The 22,963-nt window shown below is 39.5% G+C and overlaps 1 protein-coding gene and 1 long non-coding RNA gene across 2 annotated transcripts; one reads left to right on the forward strand and one right to left on the reverse strand.

Moving 5' to 3' along the window:
- The first annotated feature begins 1,521 nt into the window (after positions 1-1,521).
- LOC133479495 (uncharacterized) lies at positions 1,522-15,137 on the forward strand. The gene is made up of 3 exons (XR_009788969.1): positions 1,522-1,762; positions 6,288-6,340; positions 14,554-15,137. It is a non-coding gene; the product is annotated as an uncharacterized LOC133479495 (long non-coding RNA).
- tnfb (tumor necrosis factor b (TNF superfamily, member 2)) lies at positions 1,796-4,596 on the reverse strand. Its single transcript, XM_061776585.1, has 3 exons — positions 4,338-4,596; positions 4,151-4,256; positions 1,796-2,973 (listed from the first exon to the last, which is right to left on the reverse strand). Exons 1-3 carry the CDS (start codon positions 4,533-4,535, stop codon positions 2,504-2,506), a joined length of 774 nt encoding a protein of 257 aa, XP_061632569.1. The 5' UTR covers positions 4,536-4,596; the 3' UTR covers positions 1,796-2,503.
- Positions 15,138-22,963: the final 7,826 nt, after the last annotated feature.

Raw genomic sequence — 22,963 nt, forward strand, 5'->3', positions numbered from 1 at the left:
TAATGTGTCAGCCTGAGAGAGAAACAGGCAGGCGCACACTGGCTATGTTCTTAACATGGTAAAATGTTACATTAGATTCTTAATTACATTTTCGATGTGTGGAATAAAATTAAGATGAGAGTGAAAAATGATGCCCATGTTCTTTACACAATGTGATGGTTTAAAATAATAGTTTCGGTAACAATTTCTCTCGCTTCAGCACCAATAACTAAAACCTGTTTTATACTGGTTGAGCTGTGGGAAATTCACTGCCATCCATGACTTAATATCTAAAATTAGTCAAGAAGGGTCTCAATTGGCCCGTGTCATCAAAATACACGGCGATATTCGATGTTATCATGCACTGCGGTGTCCAGCAAAGCAGGTTCTGGGACAGCGCAAGACACGTAATCATGAGTGGGTTAAACACCGCTGTGAAATCCGTGGTTGCTTAAAACGCCTTCGAATTTGGTTGGATGATGTCAATGGTATTGTATGTGTTGCCTTTGGAATGACAAAATCTGTCTTTTATAAGGCTCATACTCGACTGTTCAGTTGAGACTACGAATATACATTGCGGTCGTAGTTCGGCAAAGTGGAAGAGGGTAAACTAGGGGCGTAGTCAGAAAATTGATCTGATTTTTCCACCTTGGAAAACACTATACTAAGGCGTGACTTTCTGTCTGGGGTGGCCACGGCCACCTGGCCACCAGTTAGCGCCGCCCCTGGGGTAAACCACGTTATCTGCAACGGATATGACATCACGGCGCGCTGTGCAAAGCTTTAAGAATAGTTTATTTAGATACTATTTTTTTTATTATCTTTCATGTACAATACATTTTAATTGAATTGTGCATTTTTTAAATTTTAAATTAGAGTTGGCAGTGTTAATGATCAAACTGTGCATAATGTTACAGTGGCTTTAACTTTTTTTTTTAAATCCAGTGCCATTTACTTTTTACTTTTCATGAACTCCACTGCACATTTTTTTCCCCCATTTTTGAGTACACAGTACATTTTTTAAATCCATTTTATTTGAATTGAACTTTTAAGTGCAATATGTTTGCATTTGATCTTTAAGAACATTTGTTTTAACATTTATTTAAAAATGATTTTTAATTATGTTTTATGAGCAATACATTTAAATTGAATGAAAAATGAAGTATTTTTTTCTATTTTCTAGTATTAATGTTTTTTATTCATACTTGTCATGTACACTACTTTTAAAAATTGTTTTTTATTAAAAGTCACTTTTTAAATAGAGTTGAATTTAACTCATACAATACATTTACTTTTCATCTTTAAGAATTGTAGTGTTTAAACATTTATTATGCAATATATTTTTAATGGAATCATTATTTCAGTACTTTTTTTAATTTTCCCTTTTTTTTTTTTCCCAAGCAAAGTTTTAATGTTTAAGCTGTGCATAATGTTACTGTGGCTTCCATTAATTTGAATCAAATCTCTGCCCCGTATTTGATACTCAGGCTTTGTGAACCACACGTCCCTATGACACACACCCACACATAGCTGACTGCAGAGGCGGAATGTGTGGTAGGTGAGCGGGGTGGGAAAACCCACTGCGGGCTGAGGCTTCTGCGGGCTTCCACCTGACACTGCACTCTTAACTATAGAGGAAATTCCCACGTTTGACCAGACAAAGGGACTATTTGTTACCCGTGCAGGGATTTGTAGCTCGGATGGATGTTTGCAATTGGTACGTGTGTGTGTGTGTGTTTGTGTGGGCCCGGCCGGCTGAAGCAGTTTGACAACTTCCCCTCTGGTGAGTGATTGCTTTTTAAAAAAAAATGTTTTATTTGTAACAGACAAGACACATGAGTTCACATTCTAAATGCGACTTTGCATAAATAACACCACGTTCCCGGATGGCTTAAATAAGAAAAATAAATTAGAAATAAATAGCGGCAATTAATTTGCAAACTGTTACAGTTCATATAAGATAGTGTGTGTGTGTGTGTGTGTGTGTGCGTGTTTGTGCTCGAGGTCATCTCCATTGAGATTGAAGTAGTTTTCAATCACCGTTGTACGATGAATAAAGGCGGGGGGCTGTGTTCGGAATCACGCCTTCCTTACTCCTGAATCACTCTTTTGGGATTTTTATATAATAGACTTAGATAGTTCTTGTAAAAATCCCTATATAATAATTAGGGAGTAGAGAATGAGTGACTGATTCCGAACGCAGAGACTCCGTTCGGAATCATTCATCATTCCCTACTCCCTAAACACTAACATAAAGTCTTTTTTATTATTATTATTATTTTGTCTTCCTTAATTTTCCCTAACCCTAACCTAAACAGCACCTAACCTTAACCTCAAGAATCATGGGCTATATTTGATACTGATCATCAGTGGAGTGGCTCACTACTCTTCAAGATGCATTGTGGGAGACGTCTAGGGCACTATAAACTCCAAAATGGCAACGTCACTATATTTAGAGAGCACTATAAAGTGGATAGTGAGTGATTTCGAACACAACCGTAGCCCGGCAATTCTCACGGCCTCATCAGAGGGCAAAGACGCCGAAGAAGGTCTTGCCGCCGTCTGTCTCCAGCTCTGACAGCTGATTGGTCTCAGTCCACAGCTGGTCGTCCTTGTTGAGCTGGAAGACGGCGCCCAGGTACAAGGCGTTGTACCAGCCCTGCTTGGAGCGCTGCTCGTCCTCGGCCGAGCTGCTGGCCTGGCACGCCGAGCGGACGGCGCTCATCAGCGAGGCCTTGCGGCCCACCGAGTCGGAGTAGCGCCACACGCGGTGGCTGAGGGGCGCCAGGTGTTTCTCGCTCTCCAGGCCCTCCTCGGTGGTGCTGTCTCTGCAGGACACGCGGAAGGACGCCTGGCTGTAGACAAAGTAGAGGCCGGTGTGCGGCACTACGATCTGGTTGTTCTGCAGGGTCAGGCCGCCCTGCGCGAAGGCCTGACCCTGGCCGTTGCGCCACTGCAGCTTCTCGTTCACGCTCTTGCCTTCGTCGTGAATTCCTGACAAGAACACACAAACAAACGCGTGTTGAAGCATCACTGGACACTTCATTAGGTACATCTGCACCATGCCCTTTATTTTTTTCGTCCATTAAGATTGACCTATAGACAGAATTTAAAAAAGAAGTTGGAATTCTTTTTAATTGAAAATTAAAATGTATTTCATCATTTAAGAATGGAACATCCATGCAGTTTGTTTTCTCTTTTTCTCTAAATATTTTTTTTTTAGATTTCTTTTTGGATTTAGTTAACTAAGGAGATCTCATACATAAACACAGTTTATTTATTTATGTATTATTATTATTTATGTATTATTATTATTATTAAAAATTAAGAAGGAAACTACTTTTTCTTAGAATTTTGGCGTGGCCCCTTCATGCAACCTGGGATAGAATACACTCTCTTTGAATTTCGGAGTTCCAGGAATCAGGTACTCTGAGTTCAAATTTCAGTGGATCCTTCAATTAACTCAGAGTATTGTCTTTCTTTTGTCCCCATATAATAAAATAGCTATCCAGTTACTGGTCATTATATATTTCCCTCTGGCGGTGACAAATGTTGTCATTGTTGTGATTGTCAAGGAAATTTTTTATTTGATACAGCTTAATTGTGCAGTTTATTCAGGGGTCCACACAGTGTATTAGTAGCGGTACTGGTCATGATTTTAAGACTAAGTGATGCTTTGCTCGCATTGGATGTCATAGAAATGGCTTCCAAGTATGACCAGCCATAACGCGAGCAGCTTCCATGGTGTAATGGTGAGCACGCTGGCCTTTGAATCCAGTGATCTGAGTTCAAATGTCAGTGGAACCTTAATGTTGTTTGCAAAATCGAATGCCTTTTTGTAAAAGTGCACTTTTTCATACTGGACTTTGAATCCACTGATGCAAGTTCACATTTTGATGGAAGCTTCTATGATTTTGGCAAATTTCAATGACATTTTGTAAAGGAACAGCTTTTATACAATTGGATCGCATTGAAACGGCTCAAAAGATTCAATTCCACATTCAGTAAAGCTATATATCATCATGCGTAGCATTCTGGACTTTGAATCCAATGACCAGTGTGCAAATCTCAGTGGAAACTTCAAGATTGAAAGAATTGAAAGTTTGCATAATTCTGCACGTGCCGGAGACAACATTAGGTAGATTCTAACTTGACCGTTCCGACGTCTCACCTTCGAGATGAATGGCTGCCTTAGCTTTGCTGCTGATCTTCTTCAGGGTGTTGTGAGGATCTGATGTTTCGGCCACCAGCGCTTGCGTCGGGCCCGCCGAGGGCGTCTAGACGGGAGCAAGAAGCATTAGAAGAGAAGCCACCCGGAACTTTTTGTTTGGGTTCTTTTCGAGGCGCCCCCTCCGTACCGTGCTTTCGGGTCGTCCGTGCCAGTACCAGGCGAAGAGCAGCACCATGCCCAAGCAAAGGGCGGCCACCAGGAGGCCCGCTGACAGCTTCCACATCCAGGCCGTGTACGAGCGCTTCTCCACCACCACCACCGTCTTCTGGTTCTGCAGGCCCTCTGCCGCCTCCACGTCGGCTGGCGTTGAAGTGTATGCCACCATGATGGTTTGAGCTGATTGTTCTTTTAGCACTGTGAGTGTTCCTGTTCCTGCTGCTGAGAGTGAAGTGTCTGCCAGAGAGCCCGTTCTTTTATTGCCTGCGCGCAGTTGGAAACTCCCGTGATGTCACTGGTGAAAGCTGAGCAGCAGTCTAAGGAGCACATACAAAAAGGATCACACTCCTTTTTTTATTTCCTCACATCCAAAACATTGAAATCGATGCCAGTTAGGTTCGTGGTGAGTTACTTTTTTCCTTCTACGTGCAAATATTGCAGACAACACAAAATGAGTCAGCGCATAGTATGAGAAGGTTGAAAAACAACAAAACAACAATAACCTCAAACCAAGCATCCACACAAGTCCACCGCAGCTTTGAGGTTGTTTTGAGGTTTTTGGGTGACATTTTTTCAGGGTGAGCCCCAGCAATCCACCTGAGCCCACCGAAAATAAGATGAAAAGTTACAATTTGCACAAAAAAAGCATTTTTTTGAAACCCCGTTTCCTCAAGAAATAACTGAAATAAAAATCTGTGGCTGGCCATTTTTAAAAAAATAATAATAAATGTTATTAACTGTACAGGTATGTTTGTAAGTACATTAAAACCAGTGTATCCCAACCATTTAGAAAAATCTCTCATTATTATTTTCCACAGCACACCCGATAATCTCCCATGTTGGGAATCACTGATTAAACATTCTCTCACAGTCCAAAAAAAAATAATAATAATCAAGGCAAAAATGATGTTTTAATAACATGTATGTAATTTCTGACCATTTTGTGACATTCTGAAGTGGCATACAAGTGTAAAAACAAGGAAGTTAATAAGATGTAAAACCGTCAAAACAGTTTTAATGCAACATTTCTTTGTGAGATTCTTAACTGTACGAGAAGATTTTCAAAGTGCAGATTTAGAGTGTTTCTCTATTGTTCACATTGTTAAAAGTCTGAGGAGTTTTTGGCCTTGGCAGATCTCATTCCATCTATTGTGTTTGGAATTTTTTACAGGTATTACTTTTCCTGTGCCTTCAAACAGCAAGTTGTGTGTATATTTCCCTAGTTTGATTTGAAGTAGTGTTACAAAAGAAACAATTTAACGGGATCTTGCACCGCTTTGCCCCTTGGTGTACAAACAGGATCGAGTTGACTTCCTCTAGTTTTAGGGGAAATCATCAAATTCTCCTGCCATGCTCCACCCACATGCGATAATGAAAATTGAAACTTTTTACTAGCTTCGCCCACCTGACCAGTATACTGTACGTGGCTCAAATTTGGAAGCAATCGGATAAAATCTCTAGGATGTTTTCATCTTTCAACGGCCCCCTGGAAATGGCCAAATTGGTCGTAAAATAGCCACTTCCAACCAAAATGGAAGACTTTGTGTCTTTTCAAACGTAATTTCTTGAGACTCTTTTCTGCTCATGAAAAACATGTACCAAATTTCATGTTGTTAATTCAAACAGGCTTCTGGGGCTGAATTTTCTTTCGTTTTCAATTTGGAGAAAGACCCCTTGCAAATGACCCCCAAACCAAAATGGCAGACTTCTTGAGTCTTTTCGGGCATTGTTTCTGTCTACTCATAATAGACATAGCTACCAAGTTTCATGTCGCTAAAGTCAAGCAGGCTTTCGGGGCTGAATTTTCAAAAAGAATCAGAGGGGCACTGCCGAGACAATTTTGGGGTCACACCGCTACTAAATGCATTTACATTTTCACAATGTTTTATTCTCTATTGTTTTCTGTCTTATTTGTTTACAGTAAACTTCAACTGGGAGTGATGAAAGACAGCTTAGCGCAAGCAAGCCTTGCAAGTGAGTATTCCTCTTTTCTATCCTCAGAGTAGTTCTGTGTCATATTACGATAATTATCGTAGTAGTGTGATATAAAAACATCTACTCTTGAAGAGATGTTATATTTATATATGACCGTTTATCGTTTATAAGTGGGTTATTTAGCTCTGTTGCTACGCTAACATTGCATTAGCCAACGAATAAAGGTTACTATAACTACAGCAGCGCTGCTACTTTGCAGTAACATTTTTTACCCCGTGGGTTCACTGTATCGGCTTCAAAATCACAATTTAGAAAATAATAACGCGGAACAAACTAAGACGTCTTGAAAATAGCAGTGTTGAGTTTCAGTACACCTGCACACACGGGGGTGACAAATTGACGACAGGCCACCCCAACTTTCCTTGCCGCCTGGTGGAAACTGTGGGCGACAAGGAATTAATCTTGGTCAAACAGGTTTGCACTCTTCTTGTTACTCAACTCCATTTCCCTGGCGTATCGTATTGTGCGAACTCGCAACCAGTCCAGTCAGCTCTCTCTCATGTCACGTTCTGCTTTTTATTCATCTATTGTGTGAATGCATACGTGTGGTTCTTCCAGAATGTGGACTTCCTCATCAGTCATACACACGCCGACTTGGAATATTTGCTCATCAACTTTCCCCGCAACTAATTTGTGAGACTTGTGAAACGACAAATTCCCCAGGGAGACAAAGCTGACTTCCAGGTGGATCCTGATTACCTTTTTGTTTTTCCCAACCACCCTCACCCGCTTCTTTCTCAGTGATCCTTGTCACATATGCACACATTTCCATTCAGCCCCCACCGAGTCCCCTTTTGTCGAGAAGCCCAAATTCCAAAGATTTTCAGTCTAAAAATGCATCGTAGACACTAAAAAGTGGCGAAGAGCGCCACAGAAGTGAATGTATCCATGCATTTTATGTGTGGTGAGTTGGGATGAGAATTGGAATTTACCAATTCCGATAACATTATCGATACTGCTTATCAATCGGATTAACCATTATCTTATTGGGTGAACACATGAAATAATAAAAATCATATGTGATATAAATTACATCATTATCATATATATATATATATATATATATATATATATAAATAATATCATTGTTTGATATGATAATACCAGATATTTCTGCATAGTGCTGAGTGATACGGACAGAATTTTGGGGGGTGAATTTCGATATAGATCATTTTATATCCCCATAACAATATACAGTGGTGCCTTGAGATACGAGTGACCCGACTTACAAGTTTTTCGAGATACGAGCTGTCATTTATCCCCCTTTTTTTTTGCGCTGTATGGTAGCAGTGAGATAGATCAATTCAACTCACTTCACAATAAGCAGCAGTTTGGCAAAAATTGAACAAGTCAACAAAATGATGCGTCCAACTCTTTAATTCCACTCCGAGTTGAAGTTTACTATCAAACTAAACATAAAACGAAGAGAATTACACAATGTTTTTAAAATAGCTTTGCCTTGGGGAAAGCTGCTTAGCCTAATGCTAACAAACAATGCAAAACGCCATTGGCATGCTGATGGTTAGCATCGATAGTTGCGGTTTTAGAAGCAATGCTAATATGAACACAAATGGAGGAGCAACGCATGTAGAAAGATAATATAACAATACTCACAGGCATATATGCTTTATGCTGTATGAAAAATGCCTAATATTACCGTGTCTTACTGAGTCACAGTTGTAGGAGATGAGGTCTTCATTTGTGTCTGCATGACTAAATTATACTGCATCCTGGTAGGCAAGACTGGCAAACCTTATGGAGCAGCACAATGAATTGGAATGCAGCATTAAATCACGATACACAAATTGTTTAAGTCTAACCTAGACATTGTATTTAATTATGTTATTCCTGTTTTTCTAAAATATAATATGATAGACCGCTAATTTCTTCTTAAAAACCCAAACGTAAAATGTTAATTTTTTTGGGGTGCGGCTGTAGCTGATTAATGGCATTCCCATTCTTTTCAAAAGGGGAAAGATGACTTGATATCAAGGTTGTTATCGTAAACGAAAATGAACGAAATAACTAAAATTAAAATTGAAAAAAACATTCATCGTAAATGAAATAAAATAAAAACAATGTTTTAATTTTTTTTTTAACTGACTAAAATAACGTTTTACATTTGCAAAACTAACAATAATTTCAGTGAAAAATTCCTTAGTTTTTGTCTTTGTCAATTAATTTTATACATGAGCTTTCGGTGTTAAGTATTTATTTTGGATAAATACATAGATACATTAACGGATAGGGAAAGAAGGTCAAACAGTCATTTGGGAATTGTAGTTCATTTGCTGTGTCGCCTAGAAGTGACATCATCGAGCAGCGCCGTCGTATTGACTGCTCGCCAGACTGACAGCCAGAACAAGCTGAAATTTTGCAGCGAAGCTTTTCAAGCTGTTTCTGTTGCAACGCGTGGCTACACGGCTACTGACTAGCTAGCGCCTCCACGGAACCTGCACGTTGGTTATTCGTCTTTTGGGGGAAAACGCCGCGGTTTCCGCGGAGTTTGTCTCGCTGACACAGCAGGTGATTGAACGACTGCCACAACAGGACATTTTCACTGCACTACTTGGAAAAGCCTTGTCACAATAATCATGGACTCAACAACAACAATAACAACAACAAAAAGACTGGATGCCGTTTGACTGGAGATACAGCAGGTACAAGCAAGCTTACTTTCCATCGCTCTGTCTGACGGTCACAAATCTGAAAGTCTAACTGAGAAGTTTGCTATTTAGCAGCAAAGGATGGAATACATGCTTAATAAGAACTTTTTTTTTTTTTTTTGTAAGTTAAACATTAACGCAGAAAGGCCATACTACAGCATGTGCCGTAATTGAGGGCGATGTACTAGCGTTGCTTCAGTTACACTAACCTTCATTGTTCAGACTCGAGTGTGCAAATCAGCAATATTATACTTACACTAATGTAACAGTTGGATTAAGCGTGAGTTGACTGGTCATGCCTGGGGAGTGAGGCACGAGGATAATGAAACAGAAAAATGGCGAGACTTTACACCGATCTGATCGGTATCGGCCGATAATTAACATTTTACGCCAAATCGGCTTTAATGTCATACTTCGCCGATCGATCGGCTCCACAAAAGACATTTACTCCGCGGCACCATCGTCCATCCATCCATCCTTTTTCTGAGCCGCTTCTCCTCACTAGGGTCGCGGGCGTGCTGGAGCCTATCCCAGCTGTCATCGGGCAGGAGGCGGGGTACACCCTGAACTGGTTGCCAGCCAATTGCAGGGCACATAGAAACAAACAACCATTCACACTCACAGTCATGCCTACGGGCAATTTAGAGTCTCCAATCAATGCATGTTTTTGGGATGTGGGAGGAAACCGGAGTGCCCGGAGAAAACCCACGCAGGCACGGGAAGAACATGTAAACTCCACACAGGCGGGGCCCGGGGATTGAACCCGGGTCCTCAGAACTGTGAGGCTGACGCTCTAACCAGTCGTCCACCGTGCGGCACCATCGTGTACAGTATATTTGAATCCGAAAGCTGGTTTATTTTTAGCCTAGTCTCTTGTCTTTTGACGTAGTACTGATCGGACTACGGAAATCCTGATAAGCGTAAAGCCGAAAAATGACTGTTGTTGTGTTATCGTCTTGGACACTACATTAGTGTAGCAACAGAGCTAACATAATACCCCTGACATGAAAATAACCATATCAACAATACAGGGTTATATTGTATGGTAGCACCATGTTGGAAAAGTTATGAGCCAAAATACACTTCTTGCAAGATGAACCGATAAGCAGAATTGTCAGACTAGCAAATAAACAATTACTAGGAATCGAATTACTGGGAACCGGTTCTCAAAAAGAACTGGTTTTTGGTTCATAGAGGTAGTTGTGAGGATTTTTAGCTGCTAAGTGTGTTACTGGAAGCCTCCAAACACCTTTTGGACTGTTGTGCAGTTTTTACCAGCACTTGTCTTCTGGGGTTTGGGTTATGTTGGGTTAAATTAGGGTGAAGGGTTAGGTCAATTAAGGGTTAGGAATGAATGTTGCGTTACGGTTTAGGGTTTAATAAAGAAGTGAGGTTGTTATGGTTACGATGTGGGAGGAAACTGGAGTGCCCGGAGAAAACCCACGCAGGCACGGGGAGAACAAGCAAACTCCACACAGGCGGGGCCGGGATTTGAACCCGGTCCTCAGAACTGTGAGGCAGATGTGCTAACCAGTCCCCACCGTGCCTCCTCTTTTCTATTTTTAAAAAGTGTATGTGTGTCTGTGTATAGTCACAGTATGATTTATTGCTAATCCTGCATGTAGTAAATATGGACATTTTCTGATAAATCAGTCCACAAAAGAATCCTATGCTTTTTTCTTTTTTTTTTTTTTTTTTTCACGTGATCATGTCCAATACATGACTGAAAATAGAAATTATTACTCACGTGAATGCCAGGAATTCATGGCGGTGTATCCCTGTACATTGTGGGAAGAACCTGTCAGTCTACTTACTGTAGTTCCAGTTTAACGTCCGTTAAGGAGGTCAAATCATAATTGTTGTTCATAATAATAACTATAATTTATATAACGCTTTTCACGGGACCAAAGAATGCTTACTTGTGGTTTCTTTGTGGGCGGGTTAATTTTGTCTTTTATTGTTCACGTGTGTGGGACATTTTTGACATTTACATACATTGATCTAAATGGCAAAATTTGTAAAGAGCATAGTCATGTTTCAAAAAAAATAAACGTGATGAATTTTCTTGTAATTTCTTCTGAGATTTGTTCATATATGTTTGAAGATAATTGTTGAAAATGGGCAAAGACTGAGAACTATCTGTCCATCCATTTGGATGACCGAGCTTCTCAACTTATGTCGAGAGCCCGGAGATCCTGCTGAGGAAACTCCATCCATCCATTTTCTGTACCGCTTTTCCTCACGCGGGTCGCGGGCGTGCTGGAACCTATTCCAGCTATCTTCGGGCGAGAGGCGGGGTACACCCTGAACTGGTCGCCAGACAATCGCAGGGCACATATAAACAAACAACCATTCGCACTCACATTCACACCTACGAGCAATTTAGAGTCTTCAATTTACCTACCACGCATGTTTTGGGGATGTGGGAGGAAACCGGAGTGCCCGGAGAAAAGCCACGCAGGCACGGGGAGAACATGCAAACTCCACACAGGCGAGGAAGGAATTTGAACCCCGGTCCCCAGAACTGCGAGGCAGATGTGCTCACCAGTTGTACCGCTCTACCGTGCCGCTCTACATAACAAACATCCATCCATCCATCCATTTTCTGAGCCGCTTCTCCTCACTAGGGTCGCGGGCGTGCTGGAGCCTATCCCAGCTGTCATCGGGCAGGAGGCGGAGTACACCCTGAACTGGTTGCCAGCCAATCGCAGGCCACATAGAAACAAACAACCATTCACACTCACAGTCATGCCTACGGGCAATTTAGAGTCTCCAATTAATGCATGTTTTTGGGATGTGGGAGGAAACCGGAGTGCCCGGAGAAAACCCACGCAGGCACGGGGAGAACATGCAAACTCCACACAGGCGGGGACGGGGATTGAACCCCGCACCTCAGAACTGTGAGGCTGACGCTCTAACCAGTCGGCCACCGTGCCGCACATAACAAACAATCAAGAAAAAAAAAAAAAAAAAAAAAAATCTAAATTATTTTTTAATATAGAAATAAGGCAGGAATTTGCCCTCTGAAAAGTATTTTGTCAAGTGTTTAATCAATCTAAATAATGTATGCGAACTGAAATAAATGGACTTTTCTACTGTATTGTAATTTATTGAGATGTACCTGTATATATTCTGCAATTTTTTTAAATCTTTAAAATGTGTCAGGGTTGTTAATGACACTCTTCTCTTTGGTGTATCAAATTTACAAGACATTTTTATTTTCACTTCACTTAACTTGTTTTATCCTGCAAGTTAGAAAAACTATTGTCTCACAATTATTATTTCCAATTTTAGATCATGCAGATATACTCTATCACAACACCTCAGAGTCAAATCTTTATGTTGCTTTTGATAGTCTCTCCAGCTTTCTCCCGTGGTATCCTAATATTACACATCATTGTAATATTCATTAATGGCTTAAGTGGCTCACACCCAAATATAGAAGGCGTTCTCATTGGCTGCAGTTTCTCTTCGAAAGCATTTTCTTGAATTATCCTCAATATTTCAAACAATACCTTGGCCTTCACAACACGAACCATAGTCTAAGAAATACAGAGATCCTTTTGTTCAATGTCTCCATACCAAGAGTTGAAATGTATCAGAATCAGAATTAGGTTTAATTTGCCAAGTTGGTCCCAAAAAACACACAAGGAATTTGTCTCCGGTAGTTGGAGCTGCTCTAGTACGACAACAGACAGTCAATTGACAGAGAATACTTTTGAGACATAAAGACATTGACAAAAAAAGTCGCTGATCAATAAAAGGTTGCTGGTAATCTGTATGGATGTTACTGCATGTTCATATATGGCTTTTGCATGCATATTGCAGTGCTAACTCACTCACACAGTTTCTGTTTTGCATGGGCCTATCTGGTCATGTCATTTCTGGGGAGAGATTTATTTGCACGGATGTGTTCTGTATTTGAAATGCAAAACTTCGCTACACCAATACGCTACAATGACAATTGTATTTTCGCTTTTTTTTTTTTTTCATTTGCTATCGTAATTCGTTCCGAATTCTGAATACATGAGGAGGGAGGGAGAGAAGCGACATTAAAACAAGCCAAAATACAGATGTCAGGAGGTGAGGCGTGGTAAGAGACTAGATGCATACTAGTTGTGTTTTAACCAAACGTGAGGGTATAAAAAGAAGTCTTAAATCAATATTGAAACATTTCTACAGAAGTCGGCGATCTAGTAATTTCTGTGGGTCGGGTATTCCAGAGTACTGGAACCAAAATAGACTATACTCTACAACAGGGGTGTCAAACTCATTTTTGTCACGGGCCACATTGTAGTTATGGCTTCCCTCGCAGGGCCGTAATGACTGTGAACCCACATAAAATATTGTCTCTTATAATGACATATACACAAAAAGTTGATGGATAACTAGTTTTAAAGTCAGAAGCCAATACAAAAAAATTCAATTATTATTACATTTATTTAAAAAAGGTCATTGGTAACATAAAATGCTTGCAATATCTAAACATTATACAAGTGAAGACACCAATTTTGGGTATTTTCACAAGAAACATGAAGTCAACACACATGATTTGCTTTTGCGGGCCACATAAAATGATGTTGCGGGCCGGATCTGGCCCCCGGGCCACCAGTTTGATATCGGTGCTCCAGAACCTGCTCAATCAATGGATCAATCAATCAATCAATGAAACTTTATTCATACAGCGCTTTTCATACATAAAATTCAAGTCAAAGTGCTTTACATTGATTAAAATCAACCACTCCTGCCATTCATCCACGAGGACACCTACACACACACACACAGGCACACACACGCATACGTACAAGTGCTGACTTCTTTTTAGCGTGACGTCACCCAAAAAAATATTTAAATAAAAACCAGCACGTTCTAACTCGTGCGTGTAAGGCTCGCGGGGGAGCCACTACAAACCACAAAACCAGCAAGATAGGAATGCCCAAAGAAGAGTTATGAGTATTTAACAAAACCTTAAAATCACATTTCAGGTGTACGAGAAGCCAGTCCAAGTTGTCCACTTTTTTGGAACGTATTGCAGGCATCAAATTAAAAATGAGTGAATATTAAAAAAATAATAATAATAAATAACAATAAGGTTCATCTGTGTGAACATGAAATAGCTTGTCTTTGTCGTGTGTTTAGGTTGAAAAGGATTTGCAAATCATTGTCTTCTTTATTGGAATTGGGGTTATCGGTTTCAAGGTGGACCACGGTCTTAAAAAGTCATGCTTTGAAAACCTAAACTCCCTGGCGACCCAGCAGGGCTCCAGGAAATTCCGGAAGACGTCACGGGGACTCAACTAGTCTCCAGACCAGTGAGCTACGGGTCTAAAGAACCTGTAAAAAGCTTGAAACAAACTTTTATTTTCTTGGGCAAAAAAGAGAGTGTGCTCCCTCTTTCGGTAGGTTCCGCTGGCAGTGAATGAGTTCTCAGTTTTCGCAGGGTTAATTGTGAAATATAGTCATAATTGATGATCCACAGTATTCCATTTACACATTTACACATTTACACCTTGTGATTTATTTCAGAGGGCTTGGTGTCTTGTGTAAATGTGTGACGACGTCATCACGCCTCCCTGTCATCCCGTAAGCCGACAGGAAGGACACCAGGAAGTTGAGAGGGCCGTCGGTGTAAGATGATGACAGCCGTGCTTTTCCTATGACAAGAACAAGGGGAAAATTCAGCAACCTGTCAATCATTTCGAGTGACCTGGGAAAATATTTCAGTATTTGCGACTTGGGAATGAACATATGATGTCCCAATTGAGGAAGTGAAGAAAAATAAGAATAAAGAGAACCCCAATTTAGCAATATATTCCACAGCCATATATTTCAAAAATAAGAAACATTTTAAAAAATAGTTTTACCCCTCTCACACACTAAAAAAAGGTTAGTTGATTAGAACAAACTCATTAAAATACTTTTTAAAGCATTTCTTTGCATTGCAGATGTTCTCACTCTGAGTAGACAAAACAATAGCTTTAAAGTCCGAGATATTGCGGTTAACAATGATAAAAAATATTCATTGTTAATCGTGTTATTTAATTTTAAAAGGTATTCATTCGGTGCAAAACAAATTAAATGTTGAAATGTATATTAATAGTAGTGTATATTGTTTGTAAATACGTCTTAATTGTAAGAAAATACAGTATTGTTAAAAATAAAATTGATTAATTGTAAAATAATAATTGGTTTAACAAATATATATTATTTGTAAAATACATGTTAATTTAAGAAATACATAAGTGTAAAAAAATTATATTTGCAAAAAATATTTACTGTAAAACAATTATGAATTATAAAGATTTTTAAGGGTAAAGATTATTATTGCATTGTAAAATAAAATTATTTAATGTTATACCGAATTATTCAATTTTAAAAATGTATTAATTATTGGTAAAAATATATATTAATTACAAAAACATTAAATGTACAATACATATTAATTAGCTGCAAAAACTGTATTGTTTTAAAAACTGTTATTTAATTGTAAAAAGATTTCACAACACTGTATATGTTGATATCCTGTGCGACCACACAGAGAATTGTGGACTTGTCGTTGAATACAGCAAGTGGCATACTTGGAGAAACTTGTGGGGGGGGGGAGTAAAATTTGGGGACGCATCATCAGTAGTAGCCCACGACAGACTCAGATGGAGAAATCTGCTCTACGCGCCCCTCTGCTGCAGTTTTGATGGGGCATGCTGGTTCTGGGCCTTGATCCCCAAAATCCAACTTTCATGACTAGACGGACGTCTATGTTCCGGCCACGATGTCGTGCTTCAGCTAACTCAGCATAGCGCAGATATTTTCGTTTATATGCCTCGTCCATGGAATCCTCCCAGAGTACAGTTAGCTCAATAAAAAACTATAGTTTGATTGTAAAAAAAAATAAAAATAAATAAATGTATCAAATTGTATAAAATACATTATAAAACATATCCATTAAATGTTAACATGTATTTATTTGCAAATATATATATATATATATATATATATATATATATATATATACCATTCGCAGGCGGCACGGTGGACGACTGGTTAGAGCGTCAAATCCCCGGCCCCGCCTGTGTGGAGTTTGCATGTTCTCCCCGTGTCTGTGTGGGTTTTCTCCGGGCACTCCGGTTTCCTCCCACATCCCAAACACATGCATGGTAGGTTAATTGACAACTCTAAATTGCGTGAATGTGAGTGCGAATGGTTGTTTGTTTGTATGTGCCCTGCGATTGGCTGGCAACCAGTTCAGGGTGTACCCCGCCTCTTGCCCGATAGCTGGGATGGGCTCCAGCAGGCCCGCGACCTTAGTGAGGAGAAGCAGCTCAGAAAATGGATGGATGGATGGATACCATTCACACTCACATTCACACCTATGGGCAATTTAGAGTCATCAATTAACCTACCACGCATGTTTTGGGACATGGGAGGAAACCGGAATGCCCGAGAAAACCCACGCAGGCACGGGGAAAACATGCAAACTCCACACAGGCGGGGCTGGGGATTTGAACACCGGTCCTCAGAACTGTGAGGCAGATGTGCTAACCAGTCTTCCACCATGCCGCTGGAATGTACTCCAGTGCAGTATATTGTATATACTGTATAATGATTAGTTTTTCTTTAATGATAACTGAGTTGATTATGAAATATGATGATACTCAATTGCAAAGTTGAGTGGTCGGGCATCTGGCCAGCTTTTTGTCACTTGACGTGTGGAAAAAGTTCTGGAAGGACTGGTTTTGATGATGACATCATGCAGGGCTTGTCCATTGAGGGGGCGCGATAGCCCTTTTTCTGTGATAATCCTTGAAAACAAGGCAGCGATGTCTCCGGCTACAATACACACATTCTTTACTTTCACTGATACTATCATATGCCATTCAGCGGTATTAGCCATTTGTCTGATTTTTGTAATTTTATTTCATTTTTTAAAAATTGATTTTCTTTTGCAGCTTCCGTAGTTGAAAGCACATCCCTGCTGACATGCATTGCTTACACTAACAAGAGGACCGTGACAACAGTCCCATAGGAACGTTTAACGTCTAACAATGTCTATTTTTAACACAAGATGTCACCACAGAGCCACCAAAGATGACATTAGCTGATGCTTACGCTTTGTTCATGTTAACATATATCAAATCCTATTTGTATAAATATGTTATATGCATGTATTTAACTTTTGTCCGAAGACACCAGCCATGAAGAAAACAAAATTTTAGCAAGTTCTGCTTCAAACAATCATGTCATCAATCCTAGTTACGTAGCATAGACAGAAAGTCAGCTATCCCATTTTCCGGGTTGTGCATATAGCGGATGAACCTATCATGCATGTTTTTGGAATGCGGGAGGAAATTGGAGTATCCAGAGGGGGGGGGGGGGGGGGGGGGGGGGGGGAACACACACAAGCACGGGGAGAACACGCAAACTCCTTCTAGCAAGGCTGGAGCCCAGATTTGAACACCCAACCTCTGAATTGAGGCGAATGTGCTATAACCACTCACCACCGTGCCACCCTATGTAAGAGTATCATAAGAAATATTTATAATTCAATGAATAAATGACCCAAGAATACTTTTTTCAACAGAATTTAATATTTCATATTTAACATTCAATAAATTGATACATGCACTACAAAATTACGTAACAGTCCTAATTCATATTTGATTATACCTTAAAAAAAATAAAATCCATAGATTATTTTTTAAAGAATAATATAAGTATTAAAAATACTTATAAAATAGTATAATATTAAATGAATAACTAGCTGATTGACCAAGAAAATCATTTTATTGACTAAAATGAAACATATTAGCATATGATAAATGCTATTTAAGGCACCAACAACAACCTCGTGCATTACTTTCACTGTATTCTAATTATAGAATCATTTGGTTTAATTAACCCAGGTATATATTGACCAAGGTATGCTATTGTAAACAATAATGTGTGTGTGGGCGTGTGTGTATTATGATGTAACTTTTGGCGGGCCGCTGAACGATACTGATTATCCCCAGCTATTTGGTGGTTTGTGTCGTCACCGTGATGTCACAAAAAAAAGTGGGAGCGTGTTTGGGAAACGCGAGGAGGAAACAGCACCGCCTGGCGGAGAGTTCAAACAGTTCACATGTTCTCCTTTATTATGTTGAATACAATAGAGTGCTAGTTTGCTATTATGAACACATTTTTAAAAAATAATTAATTTTTTTGGGGGGGGCTGTAACAGATTAATAGTATTGCATTTTATTTCAGTATTGATTTTGAAATACAGTGGGGCCTTGACGATGTTTGTAACTCATAACACTCGTATCTCAAATCATCTTTCCCCAATGAATTGCCAATAATCTGTTCATCTCCCCCCCAAAAAATAAAACAAAACATTTTTTGTAATGTGTTTTTTAATATGAAAAATAGCACGCTATGCTATTTACTTTATCAAACATAACATAATTAAATGGAATTTAAATAATTCAACAGTTTGCACATCTTGATTATTTCATTGTGATTCTTTCTGTTGTGCACGAGTCTGCCTTCGGGGCCAGTCTAATACAATCATGAAGACAAACTAATAAGAATTTCACAACTGCTTTAAATTGCTCAGTAAACTTGAGCAATTTAAAGTCATTTATTACAGAGGATAAAATCAATATGCCTGTGTGTATTGTTCTATTATCGATCTACATGTGTTGGTGCACCGTTGTGTTCAAATATCCATTGCTTAAAGGGTTATAACACCGTGTCCGACAACATGTAATTCTCTTCGTTTTAAGATTAGTTTGGCAGTAAATTTCAACTGAGTGGCATTAAACAGCTTGAACTGTTTACTATCTGCCAAACTGCTGATTGTTGGGTTGAACTCACTGGCCATACAGCACTTATATCTCAAATTTGATCTCAAAAGTGAAAGCAATCGTCCTAACGACGGGTCGTATTTGGAAAAACTCGTGAGTCGGGTCCCTCATATCTCAAGACACCACTATGCAGTGAACCACTTCTATTGGTGGGGATAGAGACCACGACTTGCCTCCAATAGCGAAAATCTGCGAGTAATTGATGCCCAGCCAAAAAGGTTTGTAATTGCCTTTTGATGCCATAAAATAGCAATAAAGCACTTAAAAAAAAACATTCTGTTTAATTATGTTATTACCACATGAGAGTGCTATTGTCTTTATAAAAATAAAAACACACAAATTGCAAAAATGTTTCTTGTTTTTTTAGGAAAAGGCTCAAACGGATTAAATTCATTTCCATTCACTTCAATGGGGAAAGATGATTTGAGACATGAGTGGTTTGAGTTAAGTACGTTGTCGCGGAACAAATTAAATTTGCATCTCAAGGCACCGCTGTACAAGTGAATTAAGTTACGAGCTGGCCCACGGAACAAAGATTTGTCAAGTCGTGTAGTTTAAGTCAAAGTCAAGTCGACTCCTTCATAAATTTTAACCGATCCCAATCCGAAAATTGGCGACTTGCCTCTGGCGCGAGTCCAGTCAAGTGACACGAGTCCCCCCCCCCCCCGTCTGCTAATGGATCTGGAAGGCACCCCAAAATGTGTCCTCAGTCAGGAAGTCTCCGCTGATATTGACTCTGACGCTGTCCCCCTCCTGGAGGCGCACCATCTTGGCCACCCACACGGATCCGTGGGTCACGGCCGGGTAGGAGCCCTCGGCCAGCTTCCTGATGCTTTTGCCGGACGTGGCGTTTCTGGTCACGATCACGCTTTTCTCTCGCCTGGGTTCTTTGGTGAAGGTGACCTGGGCATAAAGGAAGTAGACGCCGTCTTTGCCAAACTGGATCGAGTCACCCCGCAGCGCCAGGGGGCAGCTGTCGCACCTGGGTGAGCTGGATGCCCAAGGGTGCGCATTGGAAGCTGCGGGAAGAAAAAAAAAAAAAAAAGATCTGCAAACATCTAATTCCCCTTCTATTGGCCACCAAATGCACATTTTTAGCCTGAGACTATCCATCCATCCATCCATTTTCTGAGCCGCTTCTCCTCACTAGGGTCGCGGGCGTGCTGGAGCCTATCCCAGCTGTCATCAGGCAGGAGGCGGGGTACACCCTGAACTGGTTGCCAGCCAATCGCAGGGCACATAGAAACCAACAACCATTCGCACTCACAGTCATGCCTACGGGCAATTTATAGTCTATAGTCTCTGGGCAATCTATAGTGCCCAGAGAAAACCCACGCAGGCACGGGGAGAACATGCAAACTCCACACAGGCGGGGCCAGGGATTGAACCCGGGTCCTCAGAACTATGAGGCTGACGCTCTAACCTGTCGCCCACCGTGCCGCAGCCTGAGACTAATTGGAGTACATTTCCTAAATATTTTTTTTTTTTTAAATGTTAATTAAAATGTACAGTATTTTCTCAAATTAAATATTGTTTTGTACAATAAATATTTATTTTGTGACAAGATATTTTACAATTAATATATATATTACAATCAGTATATATTTGTTTTATTTATTAATATTGTTTTACATTCCTCCATCGATTTTCCGGACCGCTTATCCTCACTAGGTTCGTGGACAGTTAATATACAACATAATATGTTTTACGATCAATTAATATATTTTTTAATTCATACTTGTTTATATTTACAGTAGACCCATCGCATAGTAATGGTTTGACTTTTGCAGATTTTTTTTAACCTATCCCTCTTTATTTGTATAAACTGCCGCTTATTTGCATTTTCGTGATGCAGTCGCCCACTTATTCCTTGTTTTTATTTTATTTTATTTATTTTTTTAACCCAATCCCATGCTTATTTGCTTTTTTTTCTGAATTGTTTTTTTTTTTTCATGGGAGCGTCAGTTAGTTGTGGCTGTTCGCTATTCACGGTCGGGCTCAGTCCTTATCCCCTGAGTTAATATATATTTTACTATGAATAAATATCTATTCTTCCATCCATTTTCAGTTATAGTTATCCTCATTCGGTGGCAGGTGAGCTGGAGCCTATCCCAGCTGACTATTAACGTACACCCTGGACTGCTCGCCATCCAATTGCAGGACACTAATTAACATATTCAGAAAATATATTAACATAGATTTTGTAAAAGTGTATATTTATATATATATATATATATTTTTTTTTTTGAATTAACTAATATTTTTTTGTGGCATTCCTCAGGGCTCTCTTGCGGGTCCCCTTAATTTATTACACATTCTAAACGTTAAAGAAACCATGCTTATGCAGATACTTGACTACTGTATATTGGAGGATTTTTGCCTGTACGTAGGTGCATGATTGCTTTACAAAGACATGAAGCAAGAAGATGAATCTACAAAAGAAAGGTCTGCTTACATTTCATGATTTGTATATAGGAATAGGAGGCACCTGGAAAAAACCCAACAGACAACAAAGGAGCTCCTGTGAAAAGAAAAATGTTAAAAATTCAGTGAATTATGACAGTAGATACGTAGGTCGCTAAACAAAGGTTGAAAAGGTTTTCACATTCTGTACTCAAAATAGAAATACAGATACTTCTGTTAAAAAAAAAAAACACTAAAAGTAGAAGTACTGATTCAACTCCAGTACTTCAGTAACAGTAAAAAGTCCAGACTTTGAAATGTACACAAGTACAAAGATAAAAATGAATGTGGTGTCATCGATGGAGGTTGAAAAAAGTTAACAAGCCTATTTTTGACAAAGTAAGGAGTATTAAGTACAGATACCTATACTTAAATGTCGGGACTAAAAGAAAAATGTCAACAGAATACACACTCAAGTACAGATAGATATCTTAAAAATTAACTGAAGTACAGTAACCAAGTATTTGTAATGTGTTCTTTCCCACCACTGTGGAAAGAATAAAGGCTGACGTACGTGTTGGACTGAAAGGATGTATGGTCCTCAAAGTCGGGACTCCGTGTTGTTCTGCCACCTGGCTGGCTTTGGCATTCATGTAGGCGAGTAGCGCGCCCATGACCACCATGGCGATGGTGAGCACAGCGAGCCACACCTGCAGCAGAACCTTCTTCATAGAGCATGGCCTAGAATCCATTCTGTCACAGGACCAAGCAAACAGAATTCATTTTCCTTTATTTTCAACAGCTTATGTGTCGGCGATTTATTGATATATGTACAGTGAACCGCTGCTATATTGCAATTTATTGTTTCAGTCTACTGTAGGTAGCGAGGTACTTTATTCAGGTATAGCATTAGAGTCATTGGTATCGTGACAACACCACCTACTCGTTTGCCAAACTTGAGGACAAAGAGCACGCTAGTAGTACATGGACCTTAAGCTGGATACGAAGGATCTTGAATAAATGCTCAAACATCTTTTCATAACAATATAACACAGAGCATGTCTATTCTTGAGTTTGTTTGCTGTAAAAATAAAAGATAGCATATTGATATTAAGTGGACTCACCTGGTGTGCGCTCCTCTCGCTGCCCAAATTCATGTGTCAAGTCTCAAGTCTAAATAGCAAATTTCCTCCGATGTGGTCATGCAGGGAGAAAGAGGGAGGCTGTGGTGAGTGTACATGTAGGTGGCTCCGATTCAAAACTTTATCTATCATTTTGGCCGAAACTGAAACACGGAGTGAAACCTTTATTGGATGTGTCAAACCAAAATACAGTGTTTTTTATTCAAACAAAACTAAATTGGATACCTTAATTAAGATATATATTTTGAATGAAATATAAAAGAAGAGGAAGTTAAATGTGTTTGTCTGACCTAAAAAGGTTTACTTGAGTGGTATCATGTACCCTTTGTATCGATGTGGGTGATGTGTGAAATTCCCATGTTTATAGGTCACACTCTTATTTTACCACCGAAATGTTTGACTCTTACGTCTCACTTTGACTGGAACACTGAATAAAATAAAACTAAAAAAATATTAAAGTTATAAAGTTAAAAGCTCTAATATCATATGATGGTGACATATTACATCAATCTGTCATCCCTGCATGAATCAATTATTTTTTTTGTTTAT

Source organism: Phyllopteryx taeniolatus, chromosome 6 (assembly GCF_024500385.1).
Source record: "Phyllopteryx taeniolatus isolate TA_2022b chromosome 6, UOR_Ptae_1.2, whole genome shotgun sequence".
Classification (NCBI taxonomy): domain Eukaryota; kingdom Metazoa; phylum Chordata; class Actinopteri; order Syngnathiformes; family Syngnathidae; genus Phyllopteryx; species Phyllopteryx taeniolatus.